This window comes from Mesocricetus auratus, unplaced genomic scaffold (genome assembly GCF_017639785.1).
Source record: "Mesocricetus auratus isolate SY011 unplaced genomic scaffold, BCM_Maur_2.0 Super-Scaffold_100009, whole genome shotgun sequence".
Taxonomy (NCBI): domain Eukaryota; kingdom Metazoa; phylum Chordata; class Mammalia; order Rodentia; family Cricetidae; genus Mesocricetus; species Mesocricetus auratus.
The window spans coordinates 13,305,042-13,323,476 of NW_024429193.1; the positions used below are offsets into that span (position 1 = coordinate 13,305,042).

Genomic DNA, 18,435 nt, shown 5'->3' on the forward strand with positions numbered 1-18,435 from the left:
CACCTTCAGCAGCACTTTGAGACCAGTGGTCTTTGGTCATTACTGACTCTTGGTTTTCTACTGTGATTTCTACCCGAGTTATAGATACTCATATTCTCCAAGTCTACCTGAATCTTATCCTACCAATGTCCAATTTTATCACCTTCTCAAGTTTACTTTTCTTTTCCCTCCCTTTAAGCCCTCCCACGTGCTCGTTCTCGCTCATTTTCAAATTCACAGTCCCCCCTTTTCATTAATTTTTAAAAAACATTCAGGACACAGATGCAATACAGATGTAATTCTTTACTCTTCTATGGTTCAACTAAAGTTTCAGGGCTGCGTAATGCACATGAAATTATCAGTTTAATTTCAGTATGTGGACTGAAATGAAACCGATTAAGCCACATATATACATAACTCCACCTCGCACACTTCATCAACACACTCAAGCAGGTGTTTTCTTTAGATATATCAAAATACAGTACTGAGTGGGTCATCACTGTGTCCCTGTCCAGCAACCAGAGTCAACTGGAAATGGGTGAGAAGCGGTCATCAATGGTAACTCAAGGTGGAGCTGTGGATCTCTTTAAGTGAACTACACGGTGATTCATGTTTATTTCACCTTCCCTTAAGACTGGGAATGCCTGAAGTTCGAGATGTCTTAAGAGGGGTTTTGCATAAACTAAACTCGAGGAAGGTCAACTCTTGGAGGGACCTTCTTCTTGGCTAGACGCTTCGCTGTGTGGCGTTCTCTTCAGTGAGGTGCGACCACGCAGGAGGCCATCTTTGTGGCTGACACAGGTGACCCTTGGGTTTGGTCTTGTGCCACCCTAAGGATACAACTGTTTCAGTGTATAGAGTAAGCACACTGAAGTCTAGTGAGGACTCCACTAATCAGGTGCGCAACGGTCCATCCTGTGAAGGAAACTTTGTAAGTCAGGTCATTCAAAAGGAGACAAGATGCACTTTTTTCAAAAGCAAGTTATATTGTTTAATTTCCTTTTAGACAAACAGCACATTCCAACCACCCTCTGAGAGGACCCCAGTCACCCAACTGTCCATCCACACGCAATCTTCTCAACCATCTGGGAACTTTCACCTTCTTCCACAAGTGCTCAATTTCCATTGCCAAGCTACTGGGTAGATTCACTTTTCACTGGAAAAAACCACGTAAACATACAGTCAAATGTTTATACTGCTCAGCCTGTTCTGTTTCCTCTTCATCTCTCCTCCCTTCTGATGCATAGCAACAGCACTGCTCACAGGGACAGACAAACCGTGTCGTGTCCCTGGCAGCCAGGATACACAATTCTGGACATAGTAAATAGAGAAACGATACTTACACAGTGACAATTCTATTTTGTGAGGCTATAATTTTGACTGTGGAGACTTGAGACTGGACCTCGGGGCTCAGTTATGATCCACTATTACACAGCCTGCCCACACGCAGTTGGAAAGTGTTTTTACATATGTGTATTTTTAAACTTTAAGAGGGAGTTTATGTGAAAGCTGACAGAAGACTGGCCACAATGGAGGCTCTGAGGCTCCCGTCATGCTCAGGGTCAATCTCTATGACCACGACCCAAGCTCTCCTCCCTGGGTTTGTCCACGCCCTGAACCCCTGTGCGTTCTTACATATGATGAAACTAACAGGAAGTAACACATTGAAATACTTGAAAAGTTAAAATCTCACTTGTGTCTGCAGAGATGGGTTCTCAGGGTTAGGGACACTCACCCACTGCTCCTTTAGACAACTAAGCTTGGTTCCCAACACCCACCTGTGGCTGGTTATAGCTGCCTGGAACTTCAGCCCTAGGAGACCTGCCATGCCCCTTTGGCCTTTGAGAGCACTGTATGTAAGTATGAGTGTATGCACACGCACACATGTACACGCCAAAATAAAACGAAATCTTCAAAACACGATAAAACACATGACTTTGTTTAGAGTTTTTATACTGCTCGTCTCTCTGAGGTAGAGAAGGAAGAACGCTCAGAGAGGATGCACAAGGGCTAGGAACACAAGCATGGACCCTGTCTCATTTGCCAACTGTCAAACCCTCAGGTCTACGCTTGCACTGGCAACCAAAGCAGGATTAGGTGAGTCCGTCTGTGGCAGGATGTGGCCACTTCAGGCATTCTCCATCTTGGAGATTCAGAAACACCAGGAGAACCTGTCGAGTTCCTCTGAGACCCTACATGCTGATTATTCTCTGGCTTCCTCTGCAGGGGTCTGCCATGGCACACGCTGCACACACGGCTTAGCTGTGCTTCCATGGGTCTGAGCCCAGTCCTCACCTGATGATAGAAGGGCAAGAGAGCAAAGGAAGTTGAGGAAGAATGGGAGGGTCAATAAGAGGACTTGTGTGCCCAATGAGACGGACAGATGAAAGGGTTCTGCCAGGTGATGGTGCCGGCTAATAAGCGGCTCCACAGCAACGAGGCACTCACCCTTCCCTTGCCTACTGAAGCTGCCTATTCCCACACAGGCTTTGCCCTCAAAAGACAGCACAGCTTCCTCTAGACACTCGGCTGTTCCTGGAGCCTGCTCAGCGGTAAACTCTGCTTTCAGCACTCTCCACAGCCCCATGGGATGGAGACAGAGAGAGACAGAGACAGAGACAGACAGAGGGAGGGAGAAACAAGCAAATACCCCCTTGCCTATTAATATAGGTGGAATTAATTATGGCAGCCTACAACCAAACACTGTAACAACTACAGTTTTTTAGAACCCCCGTCCCCCCAGAAGAACCAGAACTCTATTCTTAGGATAAAAATTAAACATTCTTTTTCTTTTTTTAAACACCTTTGGAGAGCAAAAATTTAAGGCTTTCCAAAGAAAATGCACTGTTTCTATAGGATCACAGAGCCACTTGCAGAATACCAGTGCTATAGGACTGTGTAAAGAGACAAGCACCCTGATGTGCTAAGAAAAGAAATGCATGCCCACAGAGCCGCCCTTACTGTCGAGGGGAGTGCACTTAGGATGTGACAGCTGGGTAGCCTAGGATGCTTGAATTCTGTCAGATTTTCTTTGCAGCACTCCTAGACAACTATTTACATAGAAGTCTCAACTGTGTGTGCCTGTAAATAAGTCCAAAGTAAAGCAACAAATTCTGCCTGCGGCTCCAGGATAGGCTGAATGAGCCTTTCTTACGGCTTCATCCCAGGAAGCCCTGCTTGAACATGTTATTCCTAAACGAGGTGAAAGAGGAGCTGTGTGCTGTTTGTTTACACAGCCCATGCTTGCCCTGGCTACTAACTCACCCAGCAGCTCTCCCTGAAACCAGCATTTACAAGTCTTAATACTATGCTAATCATGTTGAAGAAAAAGTAACGTTTTACAAAGTTTAAAAAGTAAAAGTGATTACTTAAGACTGGAATTCCTAATTTGAGAAAATTGGCTATCCTCAAATTGTGAAAAACAAAGATAAGAATAAATACAAGACTCATAACTTGTTATTAAAAACTCTACATCTGCTAACTAGAATTTAGTTTCAAGACGTGGCACTAGAAATACCTTGGACAAATTTATTAGTTTTACCAAGAAAGAAAAAATGACATACACACGTGGAGAAAACCTTACAAACAGGCCACTGCCCATCACATAACAAAATGTTTAGGACACATGCTGACTAAACTATGCAAACACGCAGATTCACATGTAAGTCTTTGGAGTCTGCTGCAAAGCAGCTTGGCCTGTATGCACCATATCTCAGATAGACTGTCATCTAGAAGTAATCACTGGGCTTTAACCAAGTCCCAGACTCTTGTGTTATGCAATACAATCAATCAGGTTACTCTGGCCAAGGGCTGGACGTAGGAGAGCAGTTTTTAGACACCAGTTACGTGCCCCACTCCCATGGTTCCAGTTCCTTCTCACATGGCAAAGAGACAGAAGGGGCAGGAAATAAGCCAGTGAGCCAGGGTACAAGCTCAGCTAAACGTAGCTCAGACTTTGAGCACAGTCCCCCAGCAATATCCTTTGCTAGAAGGGAGGATTAAAAACAAAAAAACCCAGGAATATTTCATTTCTTGAATCTCTAGACTTTTCTGTTGTGGAACAGTCCTGTTGTTCACTGTAAAAAATGCATTACTTATCACTTTCTTTTGTTTTTCGAGACAGGGTTTCTCTGTATTGTTTTGGAGGCTGTCCCAGAACTCGCTCTGTAGACCAGGCTGGCCTTGAACTCACAGAGATCCGCCTGCCTCTGCCTTCCGAGTGCTGGAATTCAAGGCATGCACCAACGCCTGGCTAAAATGTATTACTCTCATTGGTTAGTAAGGAGTTGTCGACTGGTTGATGGCTAGGCATGGTTTTTGGGACAGAGAGAATGCTGGGAAGAAAGAAGGTGTCTCAGAAGTCTCTAGAAAAATGTGGAAAGAAACAAGATGAACTTGCCCTGTTGAAAACAATGTATTGCCATGTAGCAAGAGCACAGATAAGAAGTATGGGTTAATTTAAGTTGTAATAGCTTGCTACTAACTAGCTATTGTCTAATCATTTATAACTAGTATTATAATTAATAAAATAACAACATAATTGTAATATAATTAATATTAAGTCTCTGTGTGGTTATTTGGGCGTCAGCTGGCGGGACAGAGCTAACCGGTGGTCCTGACAAAAATCTCCGTCCACAGTTTTCAGGAAACAGTAAATTATACCTTGACAGTTCTAATAAAGTAAACTATGCTTTTGAGTAAGACACTTTGATCCACCCAATCAATCAGCGTCATGAGCGTCCCTTTCCAGTGGGGTGGAAAGGGCACTGGTTCACTTGGTACTTTACAATATCAGCTGCTGTGCACAGTAAATTCTTTTACAGCTGTAACACACACATAATACATATAAAAGCAGCCATTTAACTGCTGGTCTGTCTAGGAAGGGAAAAGACAAATATGCTTACCTTGGTGAAGAAGTTGCATGTCATTACTAGATCCTTTCAATACCACATGCAAAGTTGGGTATTCAATGATCACTTTGTTCTTCAAATTGTCTAAAAGACTTTTGTTAGGATCCAGTTCATAATACCTTAAGAAAAAAAAAACCTTAAAATTTAAATTAATCCTTTTTCCTGTTCCTCTCCCTACCCCACAAGGGTTTCTCTGTGCATTTGAGGCTGGCCTTGAACTCACAGAGATCCACCTGCCTTTGACTCTCAAGTGCTAGAACTAAAGGCCACCACCATCTGGCTATATTAATCTTAAAGAATATACCAAAGACTCTCATAAAGGTTTTAAAGGCTGTAAACATTAACCGAGGAGTAATTCTTTAATACAAGTTTAGTGCCGCCTAAGAAACGAGGCAAAAGGGTTACTGTTATGGAGGTCTTAAAACGAAATCTCAAGTATATTGGTGCCTACAAGTCAACACAAGAGGAGCTGAGGCCAGAGGACAGTGACTCTGAGGCTACACATGTCACTCTGGGTTACACCTTGAGACCTTGTTTCAAGAGATCATCATAAAAGCAAATAATCAAAATGTGGACCAAGCAGGGTATGTTGGTACATACATCAACGCCACCTTCTTGGGAGGCTGAAGTAGGAGGATCCTAAGTTAGAGCCTAGTAATGACTGCAAGATGCCTCTTTTAGAAAAACGGGTTATCAGATATTGGCCACTTGAAAAAACATAGATCAAGTCCCTAGTTTTCACACAGACTAAGAAATGAACAGTTTTATATAAAATCAATGTTCAACGCATCATGAACTTTTCTTTGACAGATGAAATCCAAATTCCTCAAATCTATTTACTTTGAACTTGAAAAGAATAACTAGCTACGAAATACTTTTGTAAACTCAACTCTATTTATAACTGATTCCCAGAAGTTTACATTGCCATGCAATTAAATCTGAATTGTCTTCATTTTGATACTTTAAACGGTTTTGGTTTCTGAATGCTATAAAAGTGAGAATCTAAATATCTAAGAATTAGCTGTGTCATGGCATAATAACATAGCTAACAATATACAACAGTTAATTAGCAACACATACTAAGGAGTAAAACTCTCAAGTTCTTAAGATGAAGTGGACCGAAGGTGCACCGTCAAGCCAGGCAGTGATGGCGGACACCTTTAATCCCAGCACTCAGGAGGCAGAGGCAGGTGGATCTCTGTGAGTTCGAGACCAGCCTGGTCTAGAGTGAGTTCCAGGACAGTCAGGGCTACACAGAGAAGCCCTGTCTTCACACGATCCCTACCCCACTCCTGGAAAATGAAGTAATAGGTCTAAAAGGGATTACAGTTCTGCTCTGTCACCTACTGGTCTATGATTCTGGATAAATCACTTCATAGTTCTTAATTATTTATTTGGCGTATGGGTATGATATGGGTGCCGAGCATGCTTGTGTGTGCATACAGCCTTGGGGATCAGTCGTCACCTTCCAACTTGTTTGAGATATGGTCCCTTCATTGTCTGTTGTGGCATACAACATACTAGCTAGGCCCACAGCATCCAGGGGTCCCTTCTCTGCTGCCCATCTCAGTGATGAGCACTGGGATCTCAGACATGAGTTCCTGGCCGGCTTTCCCAGAGTGCCGGGGACTCACACTTGTACAGTCAGCCCCCTGCCCACTGAGTATCTCCTCAGCCCATGTTCCTTCTTTAATCCTGTTTCCTGCTTGAAATGGGGACGACAGCAAGTTATAAGTGCTCAGTGACAAAGCAGACTTTCACCTGAATACAATCACAGGACAAGGTCCCTAGATTTCCTTAGTGAGAAAGAGGGACTCATGCAGGCATTAGGCACATTTTTGTCTTTGTTCCATCTTGCCTAAGAGTAAGAATATGACTTTTAGAACAACCTCCAAACCACAGCTGTACTGTCATGTTTACTTCCAAGAATCTAAAAGTACTTAAAATGCTTCTGTTTCCAACATCCTGAGGCAAGTTTTAAAAGTTCCATTTTGTCTCTCTTAAAACACTCAGACCCAGCTCCTTTGTGAGCTGTTTGGGTCACCAAATCCCAAAGGACACCTTTATCATTCTGAAATTTCTACAACTCTGTTATTTCCATCAGCACAGCTCTGCTGCCAGAGGACAAATGACTTAGATTTGGAAGAATCATGATCCCTACATTTGTCTTTCCTCTTACTCTCAGGGACACTTGAGACATTTCTTCTTTGTCTACTTGCTCAACCTCCCCTGGACCAGCTGACCCTGCTCCCGGCAGCTGCCCGGGGCATCAGCAGGGCAGCAGGCCTTGCTCAGTAGGCTCAACAGGTGTCACGGGGCTGATCATCAAGCATGACCTTGGCTCTGTTGTCATCTTTCAAAGACAGAGGCCATCTTCCTCACTTCCTCTGTCTGCCCCAGCAAATTAGGACAGCAGGCCTCTACTCTTCACATTCAGGGGAGATATAAAAAGAGAGCCATGAGCAATGCTATCTCCATTTCCCATCTAGGCAGTGACACTGTAGACCACCACCATTCTACTCCCTAAAATACGTACTAACCAAGTCCAACTTTTCCCAGATGTAACAACTTAATAGTTGACTCAAGTCCACAGGATTTTTCCACTACAAAATAAGGTCACTGAATGAGACGTTCACAGCTGTAAAACTCTAAAAATTTTGATATGTATCTGCCAAAGGTAGGAGAGCATAACCTATGTTCAGTAGAGTTGTATATACCTCTCAATCTAGGTTTCTTGGTTAAAAGAGCAACTAATTCATTCCAAAAGTACAAAATTGAACCTCTGGCATTTTGAAAGAACAAAACAAACAAAAAAGACCCTAAAGCTTAACATAGTATAAATCTGTTCAATGTTAACTGGTGGCTAAATGTTTTTTAAAGTATGGCTCATTCTAAACTAACGAATTCTGTAAGATACTGGAATAGATTCTTAGTTTGTCTATTTTAAAATTTTATTGATTTAAGGTTTATATTTATTCTCCCCTTCTTATTACTTAAGAATTTTGTACAACGTATTTTGATCATATGCATCTCTCCCCACACCTCACCCGAGACCCACCCTCCTCCCCACCCACCCAACTTTGTGTCGCCTTTTTAAAAACCCATCAAGTCCAATTTGTGCTGCCACTGCAATACACTCTTGGATGTGTGGCCACTAACTGGAGGTGACCAACCTATTGGGGGTCACACCCTACAGACTGATTCTCTCCAAGTAGTGACCACTGTCAACCAGGTCCTCAGTTACTGGTGGGACTTAGTATCTGCTTCCCCTCCCCATGCTGGGACTCTGCCTGGCTCGGGCTTGCACAGGTTTTGCTCATGCTGTCACAACTGCTGTGAGTGCATACGTACAACCAAGAGTTCCAATGAAATTTCCTTATAATGGAGTGACAGTACCTTTAGCAGAGGCTAACAAATGAAAAGCCCAGCGCCAGGAATGCGTTACCTCTCTTGGAGGTGCTGACCAGTACAGTCCTACATACCCCAGACATTACAGGCTATTGCCGCTGTTCTTGGTCATCCTCCAGAACTAATGGTCAAGGCACAGAGAGGAAGAGAAGGCTGAGTGCTCAGACTTAAATGGGACATCTGGATCTCAGTTCCCTCTCCAGTGGCTCAGGGCTCATTTTGGAAGAGGGGGATGAAAGATTTACCGTGTTCTCTCCAGACACAACAGGGCTGTGGGAATGAACTTTTAGTGAGGGTTTTAGAGCCACTTACCAACCTCCTTGAAAATAACGAAAACTTTGATTACGACTAGCAATCCAGCTACTCAGATGGCGGTGGCTTAAAGGGGAGTGACACTATTAGGAGGTGTGGCCTCGTTGGAAGAAGTCTGTCACTGGGGTTGGGCTTAGTTCTCATTTACTCAAGCTATACCTAGTGAGACAGACCACTTCCTGTTGCCTATGAGGTGTAGGACTCTCAGCTACCTCTCCAGCACCATGTCTGCCTGCACGCTGCCATGGCCCGCCATGATGACAATGGACTGAACCTCTGACCTGTAAGTCACATTAACTAAATGCTTTCCTTTATAAGAGATACCATAGTCATGGTGTCTCTTCACAGCAATAGAAACCCCAAGACTGATGGCTCAGGCAGGAGGGACATAAGTTCAAACCCAGCCTTGGTTTACAGAACTAGCTCAAGACCAGTTTGTATAACTTTATGAAATGACTCACTGGATAAAATACTTGCTGTGCGAACATAAAGATCGGGGTTCAGAACCCTAGAATCCATGTAAGTATAGACAAGTAGTGTGGCCACCAGCAATCCGACCACTTGGAGGCAGGACAACCCACTGGCTAAGACTAGCCAGATAGCCAGCTTCTGACCCAGTGAGAGATCACCCCCTTATAAAAACTGAGTGCAGCTGAAAACAGCTTCAACTACAGTCTTCTGTGTGCAAATGTGTATTCAGCGTGGACATCATTATGAAAAGAAGGTCAGGGAAGGAAAAGGAAAGGGAGGCTGGGATGCAGGTTGGTGATGGAGCGTTGCCTACCATGTCCAGGCCAATTCCTAACCAAGTGCTGGGAACCCCAGCCACCTCTCTAGCCCCTACTAACTTTGATCCTAAGACTTTAATTTTATTGGGAATGAATCTCAATACGACATGCTAGCAGCTTTTACTAGTGCCAAAGCTGTTTATTTTTGTTATTATTGATTCTTAGGCCGAGTGAGTCCCCCAATTAACAACTAATTAGCAGAATCAATAAAAAAAAAACCAAGAGAAAGTTTAACATACCTATTCAGACAGCAAACCCACGGTCTTCAACAAATCTCCCTTACCAATGAACTCCAAAGATAAGTCCAATATCAACTCTTGCCATCTCAAATGCTCCAACAGACATTTTCAAATCATAACTTTTAATATATATGTATATATATACACATTTCCTTTTCAAATATCTGCACAATACAGTTTTTAATTTCTTTGTAAGTCTAACAAGATCATTTAATTTTCCATTTCTAGTTCAGCCAAGGAAAGTGTAAGACTGGTATCATTCACACATCTCCAATCCAACTCAACAAATACCCACCAAATACTTAAGACTGTGGAAACCCTGCTAGACACTGAATGAGATCCAGAATGTCCTCAAGGACTGTCCCAGCTGCATGATTCTCAAAGAGCTGTTCCAAGAATAACTCAGTGTCCCCAGCATAAGGCTGAGTTGTATGAGATACACTAGACCAGCACCTCCGTGGGTGAGCTGGAAGGCAACACCCAGTAAGTAAGCATGCCAGAGGAGTGTGATGGGCACTGGAAGCTGGGGAGCCGTCTCCTTGGAGAACACGTGGGGATGACACCCATGGTACGGGAGAAAAACTGCTGAGGAGGGGCTGCTAGGACTATCTGGTGAGGCAGGCACAGTGCCAGCTAGAACCTGATCAAGTGCAAGGTGGTGGCGGCGCACACCTTTAACCCCAGCACTCAGGAGGCAGAGGCAGGAGGATCTAGTTCCAGGACAGCTTCAAAGCTACACTGAGAAACTTTGTCTCCAAAAAAATCAAAAATAAAAAATAGAACCTGCTCAAGTGACACGAATTAAGTTCTCCGAAGGGTGGCCTCTAATTATCTAACAGTGAAGCAAAAGTTCCCAGTCCCCAAATAAGTCAGGAGAACTGGAGAGCCCCACTTTGAGGCTTTCACATGGGGAAAAAAAAAATCAACGTATCTAAGTGGGGGTATCTTAACTCTTAATGCAATTGAAAATGATTTAAGATACTTCATAATAAATATCTAGATTTAAATTTAAAAAAATCCTCTCTGCACAAGGATAAAAACATCCAAAAGAAATGGCCCGTACTTCTTTTTCTGACTGCAAACACAAGTGTCCCACAGTAAAGCCAGCATAGAGGGACATGACTAATGGAACAGGAGAGCAGGGTACATGGGTCGTCTTTTCAGCAAGAGCAGCAGTATTCTGTGACATCCTTGATGCCAAAGCCTAGAGGATGCTTTGGCTTTGAGTCAGCATGTTTGGTTTGTGTGTCACTTTCTGGAGAATGAAAGCAATTGATTTGTGCTTCCATCAGAAAGTAAGTCTGGGATGCCCACAAAGTGATGCTCACGTTCTCCACTGCATATCAGTATCTCGATTTCAAACGCACACCTCTGGTGTATGTAGCACTAGCACACCTTGCACCCCGGCCCCGACATTAGAGTGAGGTCTTTGTAAGCCCATGCACCCTTAGGCTTAGCACTGCAGTGGCACATGAAGGGACTCAGCGACTCCACTGCATGGCTATAAAAGTGCAGCCTTGATCAATCTTAACGCACTAGGACGTAGTCTGAAACCCTGCCCTGAGAACGCACTACTCCAGAGAAGTAGCATACACCACACTGGGCTCTCGTTTTAAGACAGCTTGCATTTTACACATTAAGAACCAACACACTTAACTAGTTAAATATATAAAACCTGTGGTGGTTTGAAGGCGACTGGCCCCATAATCTCACAGTGAGTGGCACTAACAGGAGGCATGGCTGTGCTGGAGGAAGTGTCTCAATGTGGGGTTAGGCTTTGAGGCCTCACATATGCTCAAGCCATGTCCAGTTATCTCAGACCACTTCCTGTTGCTTGCTGGTCAAGATGTAAGACTCCCAACTCTTCTCCAGCACCATGTCTGCCTGCACGCTGCCATGTCCCACAATGATGACAATGGACTGAACCTCTGAAACTGTAAACAGCCCAATTAAATGGTCACAGTGTCTCTTCAGAGCAACAGAAACCGCAAGGACAAACCTCTTATTATTTTTAAAAATTCCTTAGAGCAGGAGTTAGCAATCTATGGCAACAGTTCAAATGCAACCTGCTATTTCTGTGTATTTTACTGGGAAAGTCATATCTGTTCATCTACATAGTCTATAGTTGTTTATGTGCTATTAAGGCAGAAAAATATTAAATTTGATTTCTTTGGCGTTTGTGCATGTGTACAAGTGTCTACATGACAGAGGTCATCTAGGTTAACAGATTGTTCCACAGGATCTGTCACTGGCCTAAAGCTTACCAAATAGGTTATGGTGACCAGCCAGCAAGCCTCTGTAACCCACCTGTCTCTGCCTCCCTAGCACTGGGATTACAAGTGTGTACTGTACACCCAGCTTTTAATGTCGGTTCTGGGAAATGAATTCAGGTTGTCATGCTGGCATGACAAGTTATTTTAATGACTGAGCCATCTCACAACCCCACTTGGGGAAAGTCACTGACACAGTAGTAGGAAAAACAAAGATGAAGGTGTCTAAAGCAGTCATTATCTTAAGAAATGAGTGCATCACACGGACTGCTTTACTAAGGATGTATGAAATGTATACACAGTTTTTGAAGCTCAAAGAGTAAGGAAAAAATGGGTGCCATAAAAGATACTGGTAAGCACTGATCTAGCTTGAAGGACAGAGAAGACATTGTCAAGAATCACTATGGAGGATAATGTATAAAGAAGGATGGCAAGTGAGATGTTGTCAAAGATGCTTGTGTTCAAGGGTTTATGCTTACAAGACTGTGTCAGTAACAGGCTGAGTACCATAATTTGCTGACTGTTGCTAACACCAGGAACAGACACAGACAGACAGACAGACAGACAGACAGACAGACAGACACACACACACACACACACACACACACACACACACACACACACACACACACACGACATGGCTGTGGTGTGGTGATGGGCACACACACTGAGTTTGAGATTTAATGAGATATGCTAGTAAACACAGCTGGAGACCAAGTCTGGGTATTTGGGAGAAGGGCTTTAAGTCCACGTAGACCCAGGAGCCACTTGTACAGACATAACAGCTGCTGACATCTTACACAGCTTCTGAAAACCTCTTACTGTTCCAAGACCCATTTTATTTGAAAAGAAATGCAAACCAACACGACTGAGTATATGTATCCTAAGGTGAGCAGTCGGTCAGAGAACAGGTAACACTGACCTTAGTATACTTCCTAGAAGAAATTATTGGCTAAAAGAAGCTGTTACTTAAAAAATATGATGCCCCACATAGGCAACAGCCAGTCATGTGGAAATCTCTTAGAGAACACATTTCCTCCTTTTATCAAGGAAACAATCTCCAGGATGCTAAAAACTAAAGCAAACTGAAATGATAATCTTTTATATTCATGCCACTCTAGTACAATGCTAAACTGAATGTAGTTTTGCCAAGTCAAAATATCCGAATATGTATTTATTGAGAATAATAAAGATAACTTTGTAATGGCAAAACATTTGGCCTATAAGGTATAATAGGGACTGTTTTAATTTAAAATGAACAGGTCTATAAGTCTCTGTAAATTGTATACTCTGGAAAGACAATGTTATTATCTCTTACAGGAATGCAATTTCACTGCTAAGGGATCTTATCACATGACTAATAAAACCTAGTCAGTCTCTGTGAATGCACAGCTGCAGAAAATGAGGTATACCAGAAGTCCAGGCCCACCCTGCTGGGACTGGCTGTGTAAAACCCTCCTAACTTACCTGGTTTGCAGGCACCTGACCGTTCTCTATGCAGCTCTATGTGTAACTGCTCTCACTTTTGCATCCTGTGCTCTCCTAGGTCCTTCGGCTACTCTCTCTGCTTTTTCATGGTTAGCACTAATGGACAGGGTTCAGACGTTTGCTATCAGAACCCAGCAGGCTGTCCTGTATCCTACAATTACCTCTTGATCGCACGCACTTTGATTTCCTTGAGCTTTAGAAGTGGGCATTGTACCAAACAGTCAAATTTGACTGCTTTAGTGAGCAACTTACCACCTGTCTTCACCTTCCATAATAGCCCAATTGACTTAAATTCAAGTAGAATAAACCTCATCTCATAGTTAATAAAGGACAGAGAATGGAATCAACACATCAAAACAAACCAAATAACCAATAGCCAAACCCAGAACACAAATCATTTCCTTTTGTTTTATGATTGCATTAAAATGATACAGGCTGCCTTCCTCAGCTCTGGTAAAACAAAATCATCAGGCTAGCCGAATAGGTAAGTGGAAAGATGACTATGCCAAGCTGACACCAAACTAGCTGAGTATTATTTCACTTTGTAAAAGTAATCTGAGTGTCAAAATTGCATATTGATGCAAATAATAAACAACCCATCCACAGTCCCTGAAATGGTGACTGATGTCTGCGACCTGCAATTATCAAGTCAGATAACATATTTTATCCCATATTTTCTTTCGGCACAGATTAGAGCCAGGACTCTGCACACACTGAGCAGGCGCTGCACAAAATGAGCCATATCCTGCTTAAGAGCAGGGATTTCTGCTGAGTGTGGTGGCATATGACTGTAATTCTAGCGCTCTGGAGGCAACAGCAGGCAGCCAGGCAGATCTCTGGGTGTTCGAGGTCAGCCTGGTCTACACAGAGAGTTTCAGGACAGTTAAGGCTACACAGAGAAACCCTGTCTTGAAAAACCAAGGGGGAAAAAAAAAGAGTTGGGATTTCAAGAACCAAGATGGACAGCACTGTCACTGTCCCTCCTTCCTTCTGGATCCAGGTGGGTATCACACCACAGTAGTAGTCTAGGACAAGGAGCCACCTCGAGATGTGATTAGTCACCATGAAGGCACAAAGCCCAGTGTTTCTTCCTGAGCTCAGGGTTTGTGAGAACACCCTCTATGCCTTTCTATGTGGTGCTCTCTCTAGGACCCTGCATGCAGCAGCCAGGTGGCTGTGTGAACTTTTGAGATTTCCAAAATTATAAATGCAAATATTGGAACCCAGTCATATATTCTTGAAATAAGTGAATTTAGAAACTTTTTAGTAGCATCTGAGGATATTTTAAAATATTCTAAAAAGTGGTTGATACCAAATTTAAAAGTGTGATTATTTTAGTATTTTTAACTTGAGAGTGATTTTTGTAAGTCTAGATTTTTATTGATAGCTAAACAATTAGTATAGTAGTTAGCTACTTAACTTAATCAAGTTACTTAATTATACATAAAGAAATAGAAGAAAGCCATCTTACCGTATTAAGTTTTGCTGAATATTTTCAACCCTCATTAAAATTTGGACCCCGGTCTGTGAGTGTACATAGGCTTTCAATCTGAAATAAAACATCATAGAGGAGAAAAAAAATTAAATGTACTTCAAGATAGTCTTTATGAAGATTAAACATTTATGAGTAGCTAATAATATTTATAATTAATCTAAGAACAGAGAAAAAAGTAAAGATATTTTTTAAGCAAGATGAGAAAAAAATTATCTTCTCTCTTTCTGGTTAATTAGATATCTTAAATTAAAAGTTTTGTTTTGTCAGTACATGAGCTTAAATATATAGTTGGGTTGCTGGGTGGTGGTGGTGGCGCACGCCTTTAATCCTAGCACTCGGGAAGCAGAGGCAGGCAGACCTCAGTGAATTCCAGGTCAGCCTGGTCTACAAAGTAAGTTCCAGGACAGCCAGCACTGTTACACAGAGAACCCGTCTCAAAAAAACCAAAGGGAACACAATAAAGAGAAAAATATAGCTGTGTCAGCAAATAGCACACGAACAAGTGCCAAGCACCAGATTACAATCCATCAAGCTTTACGTGTCAGAGCTGTCCCAACGGCTGAGCTGGGCTCATGCACGGCTTGCGTGAGCTTGGCTGGCACTGCCTTCTTCAACATGGAGAAACACCTGGAGCAGATCAGACACTCTGGACCCAGGTGTAAACCTCAAACCCCAGGAAGCAAACCGACATGCCCATCCCAGGGACAGACGCCTGGTGAGAACAGATCTGCAGGGGTCCCGGCCGGGAGACTGACACCACCACGCTTCCTGTCCAAGCCCTGCCGTGTACTCTAGCACCTCTGGACTCCATACTTGTCTTGCAGGCTTCCCGGCTGCGGGAAATCAAAGCATGGTGGTGAAGCAGCTTGCTCCCAGCTAATGAAAGCTTCTTTACAGCACACACCCAGGGGGCAACGCCCCACGGAGCTCTGTTAGCCACTTCTGACCAGGCTGTACGTGTGGAGGCAAAGTGTAACCTTACTTAGTTTTGGGAGACTTGGCTGAAATATAATCTCCTGTCTTTAACAGTTGGTAGAAAAGTTTTCAGTTGTAGAATTTATGGTTCAACTTGAAAGGCAGTCTAGTCTAAAGGTAAGACCGCAGACTTCAGTCTGAAGGCACTGCAGAGGTTTGAAATCTCAGCTTCCTTATTTGTCACAGGAGGTTACTTTACTTACTTAAGGCTCAGTTTCTCCACCTGTGCAATGGGTACGAACCAGTGTCTCCCTATACAGAGCTGCTGCGGTGGTTAAACGAATTAACTAATCTTCATGACTGCCCATTTAAGGAATGTCTGTATAAAATGGGGCTAGCTACAATGACTGCACTTTACAACACATGTAAATACAGTCACAGCTTCCCGTAATAAATACACACATAAAAACCCTTTAAACATTTGCATCATCTGACGTGGCCAGCAGGTGAAGATGCTGGTGGTCAAGCCTGATGGCATCAGTTCTAGCTCCGAGGTCCCCGTGGTGGAAGGAGAGAGCCTATTCCCCAAAGTTTTCACTCCCCACGTGCTTCCCAGCAAGTGTATGCATACGAATGCACAAACACACATTTTTTAAAGTCAACACTTTAAATCATGTCAGAAAGCTACACGATTTTTGAAACATACCTTTGACGAATTACAGGATCAGACTTTTCAGGATCGATGTAAGGTTTTAGAATTTCATTAATAGTTTTATCATCTGGTACTCTTTTCAACACAGAAGGAAAAGAGTGAAATTATTATTTATAATTTGCCACTGTGTTAACTTAAAATCGCTAAATTTGGTAGAAAAACTGAACAAGGACCCTTTATTTTACTGTTGGCAAAATACAGCATATAACAGTCTTTCATGCTAAAATTACGTAGAAAAAAAAGCACAGAAAGGCTTTTAAGAAATAAGCTATAAAGTCTGTAAAAGACTGAGAAAAGCTTACAATCACTTATAAAACTATGAACCCGCTCTTGACACACACCTACAGTGAAGCTAGAGCCGGAACACGCATGAAACGCATAGAAACAGCTGGAAGCAAGCTTTCGGGAGGCTGCAGCTCCGCAGTGCTCAGCCCATTCACTCAGCCTCAAGCCAGGCTAAACGCTGATACCGCTTTCCCCGGATGGAGCACTTTCCCCGGATGGAGCACTTTCCCCGGATGGAGCACTTTCCCCGGATGGAGCACTTTCCCCGGATGGAGCACTTTCCCCGGATGGAGCGCTTTCCCAGGGATGGAGCACTTTCCCCGGGATGGAGCACTTTCCCCGGGATGGAGCACTTTCCCCGGATGGAGCACTTTCCCCGGATGGAGCACTTTCCCCGGATGGAGCACTTTCCCCGGGATGGAGCACTGTACGTCTTCACTGTGCTGCCCATGTGACAGCTTTACATTTCCATAAAAAGCTGTCCAGCCAAATGAAGACACCTCGGAAACAGTAACTTCCTGAACTACTGCTCTCGGTCCTCTGGGTAAAGGAAGGCCAGCCCTGACATCAGGCTGGTAACAGAATTCCTTACCAACAACCACGACAATTTGAAAGACAGGCACTGCACGTGGGGGGGCACACACACACACAGATGCCAAGGAAACTACCTGACATCTCCCCAACTCAAGAAACAACACAGTGCAGTTAATTAAACCTGTGATACTTGAAATATTCTCAATCAAAAAATCTTAATAAGCTTTAACGCTAAACTAGGATATGCGCGTACATTTCCATGTATTATGATGTGCACACACATGTTTCATACATATACATACAGTATATTCTGAGGGATCTAACACTAATAGCGGAACATTTCCATAGTAGAATTCTGGGTTGTCTTCCATGTTCTGTGTAAGCACTCATTCTAAGAAACAGTTTTCAGCCCTCCCGATTCAGATCACACCCCTCGCCTTAAACCTGTGTCCTGTGCCCAGATAGCCACTGGCATGCTGTGTCAACGGCTCCTTTGGTTCTCCCTGTCTGTAGACACTCCTGAAATGGATACTACTTAGTTCCCTGGGAGTTTTCGTACTGAGACAGAGCCATCTACTGTTCTCCCTTGACCTGATTTCGTACCCAGCACCGCAGCTGGTTTGATCTGGTGCTGCTGGGTTTAGGACAGGTCACGAACTGTCACTCGACAAGCACAGCCCAGGCCATTGACTCACCACCTACCTGTTTAAATACAGAGCCTTAATGGAAAGTCTCGCAGTGGCCAGGGGGTCCCTACCTTTTTTCTGTATACTCGGCTTGGCTCTGTGGAAACTGGAGCTTTAGGTGCCAGCAGAACTGTTGCTTCCTAGGAGAGAAAGAACACTCATAGCACATGAAGGCAGACACTCAAGTCAGGCCTGAGCTCTCACTTAAGGTTCTCTCTCTCTCTCTAGCTGGTCTCAGAACTTAAGTTGCTGTTTCCAAAATCGTGGGAGCTTTCTGGAGCAATGCACTTGTAAGGGTTGGTAAGAGAAAAGAACAGAAGTGAACCAGTTCTGAGTCCCAGGGACATTTGTTTTCCCGAACGAGAAGGAGATTTCTCAGAGCAGATGCTTCCGAGATGGCTGAGCCTAAACTTG

The 18,435-nt window shown here is 43.4% G+C and overlaps 1 protein-coding gene across 1 annotated transcript in view; it reads right to left on the bottom strand.

Annotated features, from left to right (window-relative positions):
- Nucleotides 1-945: 945 nt before the first annotated feature.
- Nucleotides 946-18,435, bottom strand: part of Znhit6 (zinc finger HIT-type containing 6) — a 35,848-nt gene continuing 18,358 nt past the window's right edge. The window contains exons 6-10 of the mRNA XM_005081941.4: nucleotides 18,093-18,161; nucleotides 16,511-16,591; nucleotides 14,866-14,943; nucleotides 4,884-5,008; nucleotides 946-1,135 (exon numbers count right to left, since the gene is read on the bottom strand). Coding sequence (XP_005081998.3) covers nucleotides 1,113-1,135; nucleotides 4,884-5,008; nucleotides 14,866-14,943; nucleotides 16,511-16,591; nucleotides 18,093-18,161 — 376 coding nt within the window. The 3' untranslated portion in view covers nucleotides 946-1,112. The remainder of the gene's footprint in view (nucleotides 1,136-4,883; nucleotides 5,009-14,865; nucleotides 14,944-16,510; nucleotides 16,592-18,092; nucleotides 18,162-18,435) is intronic.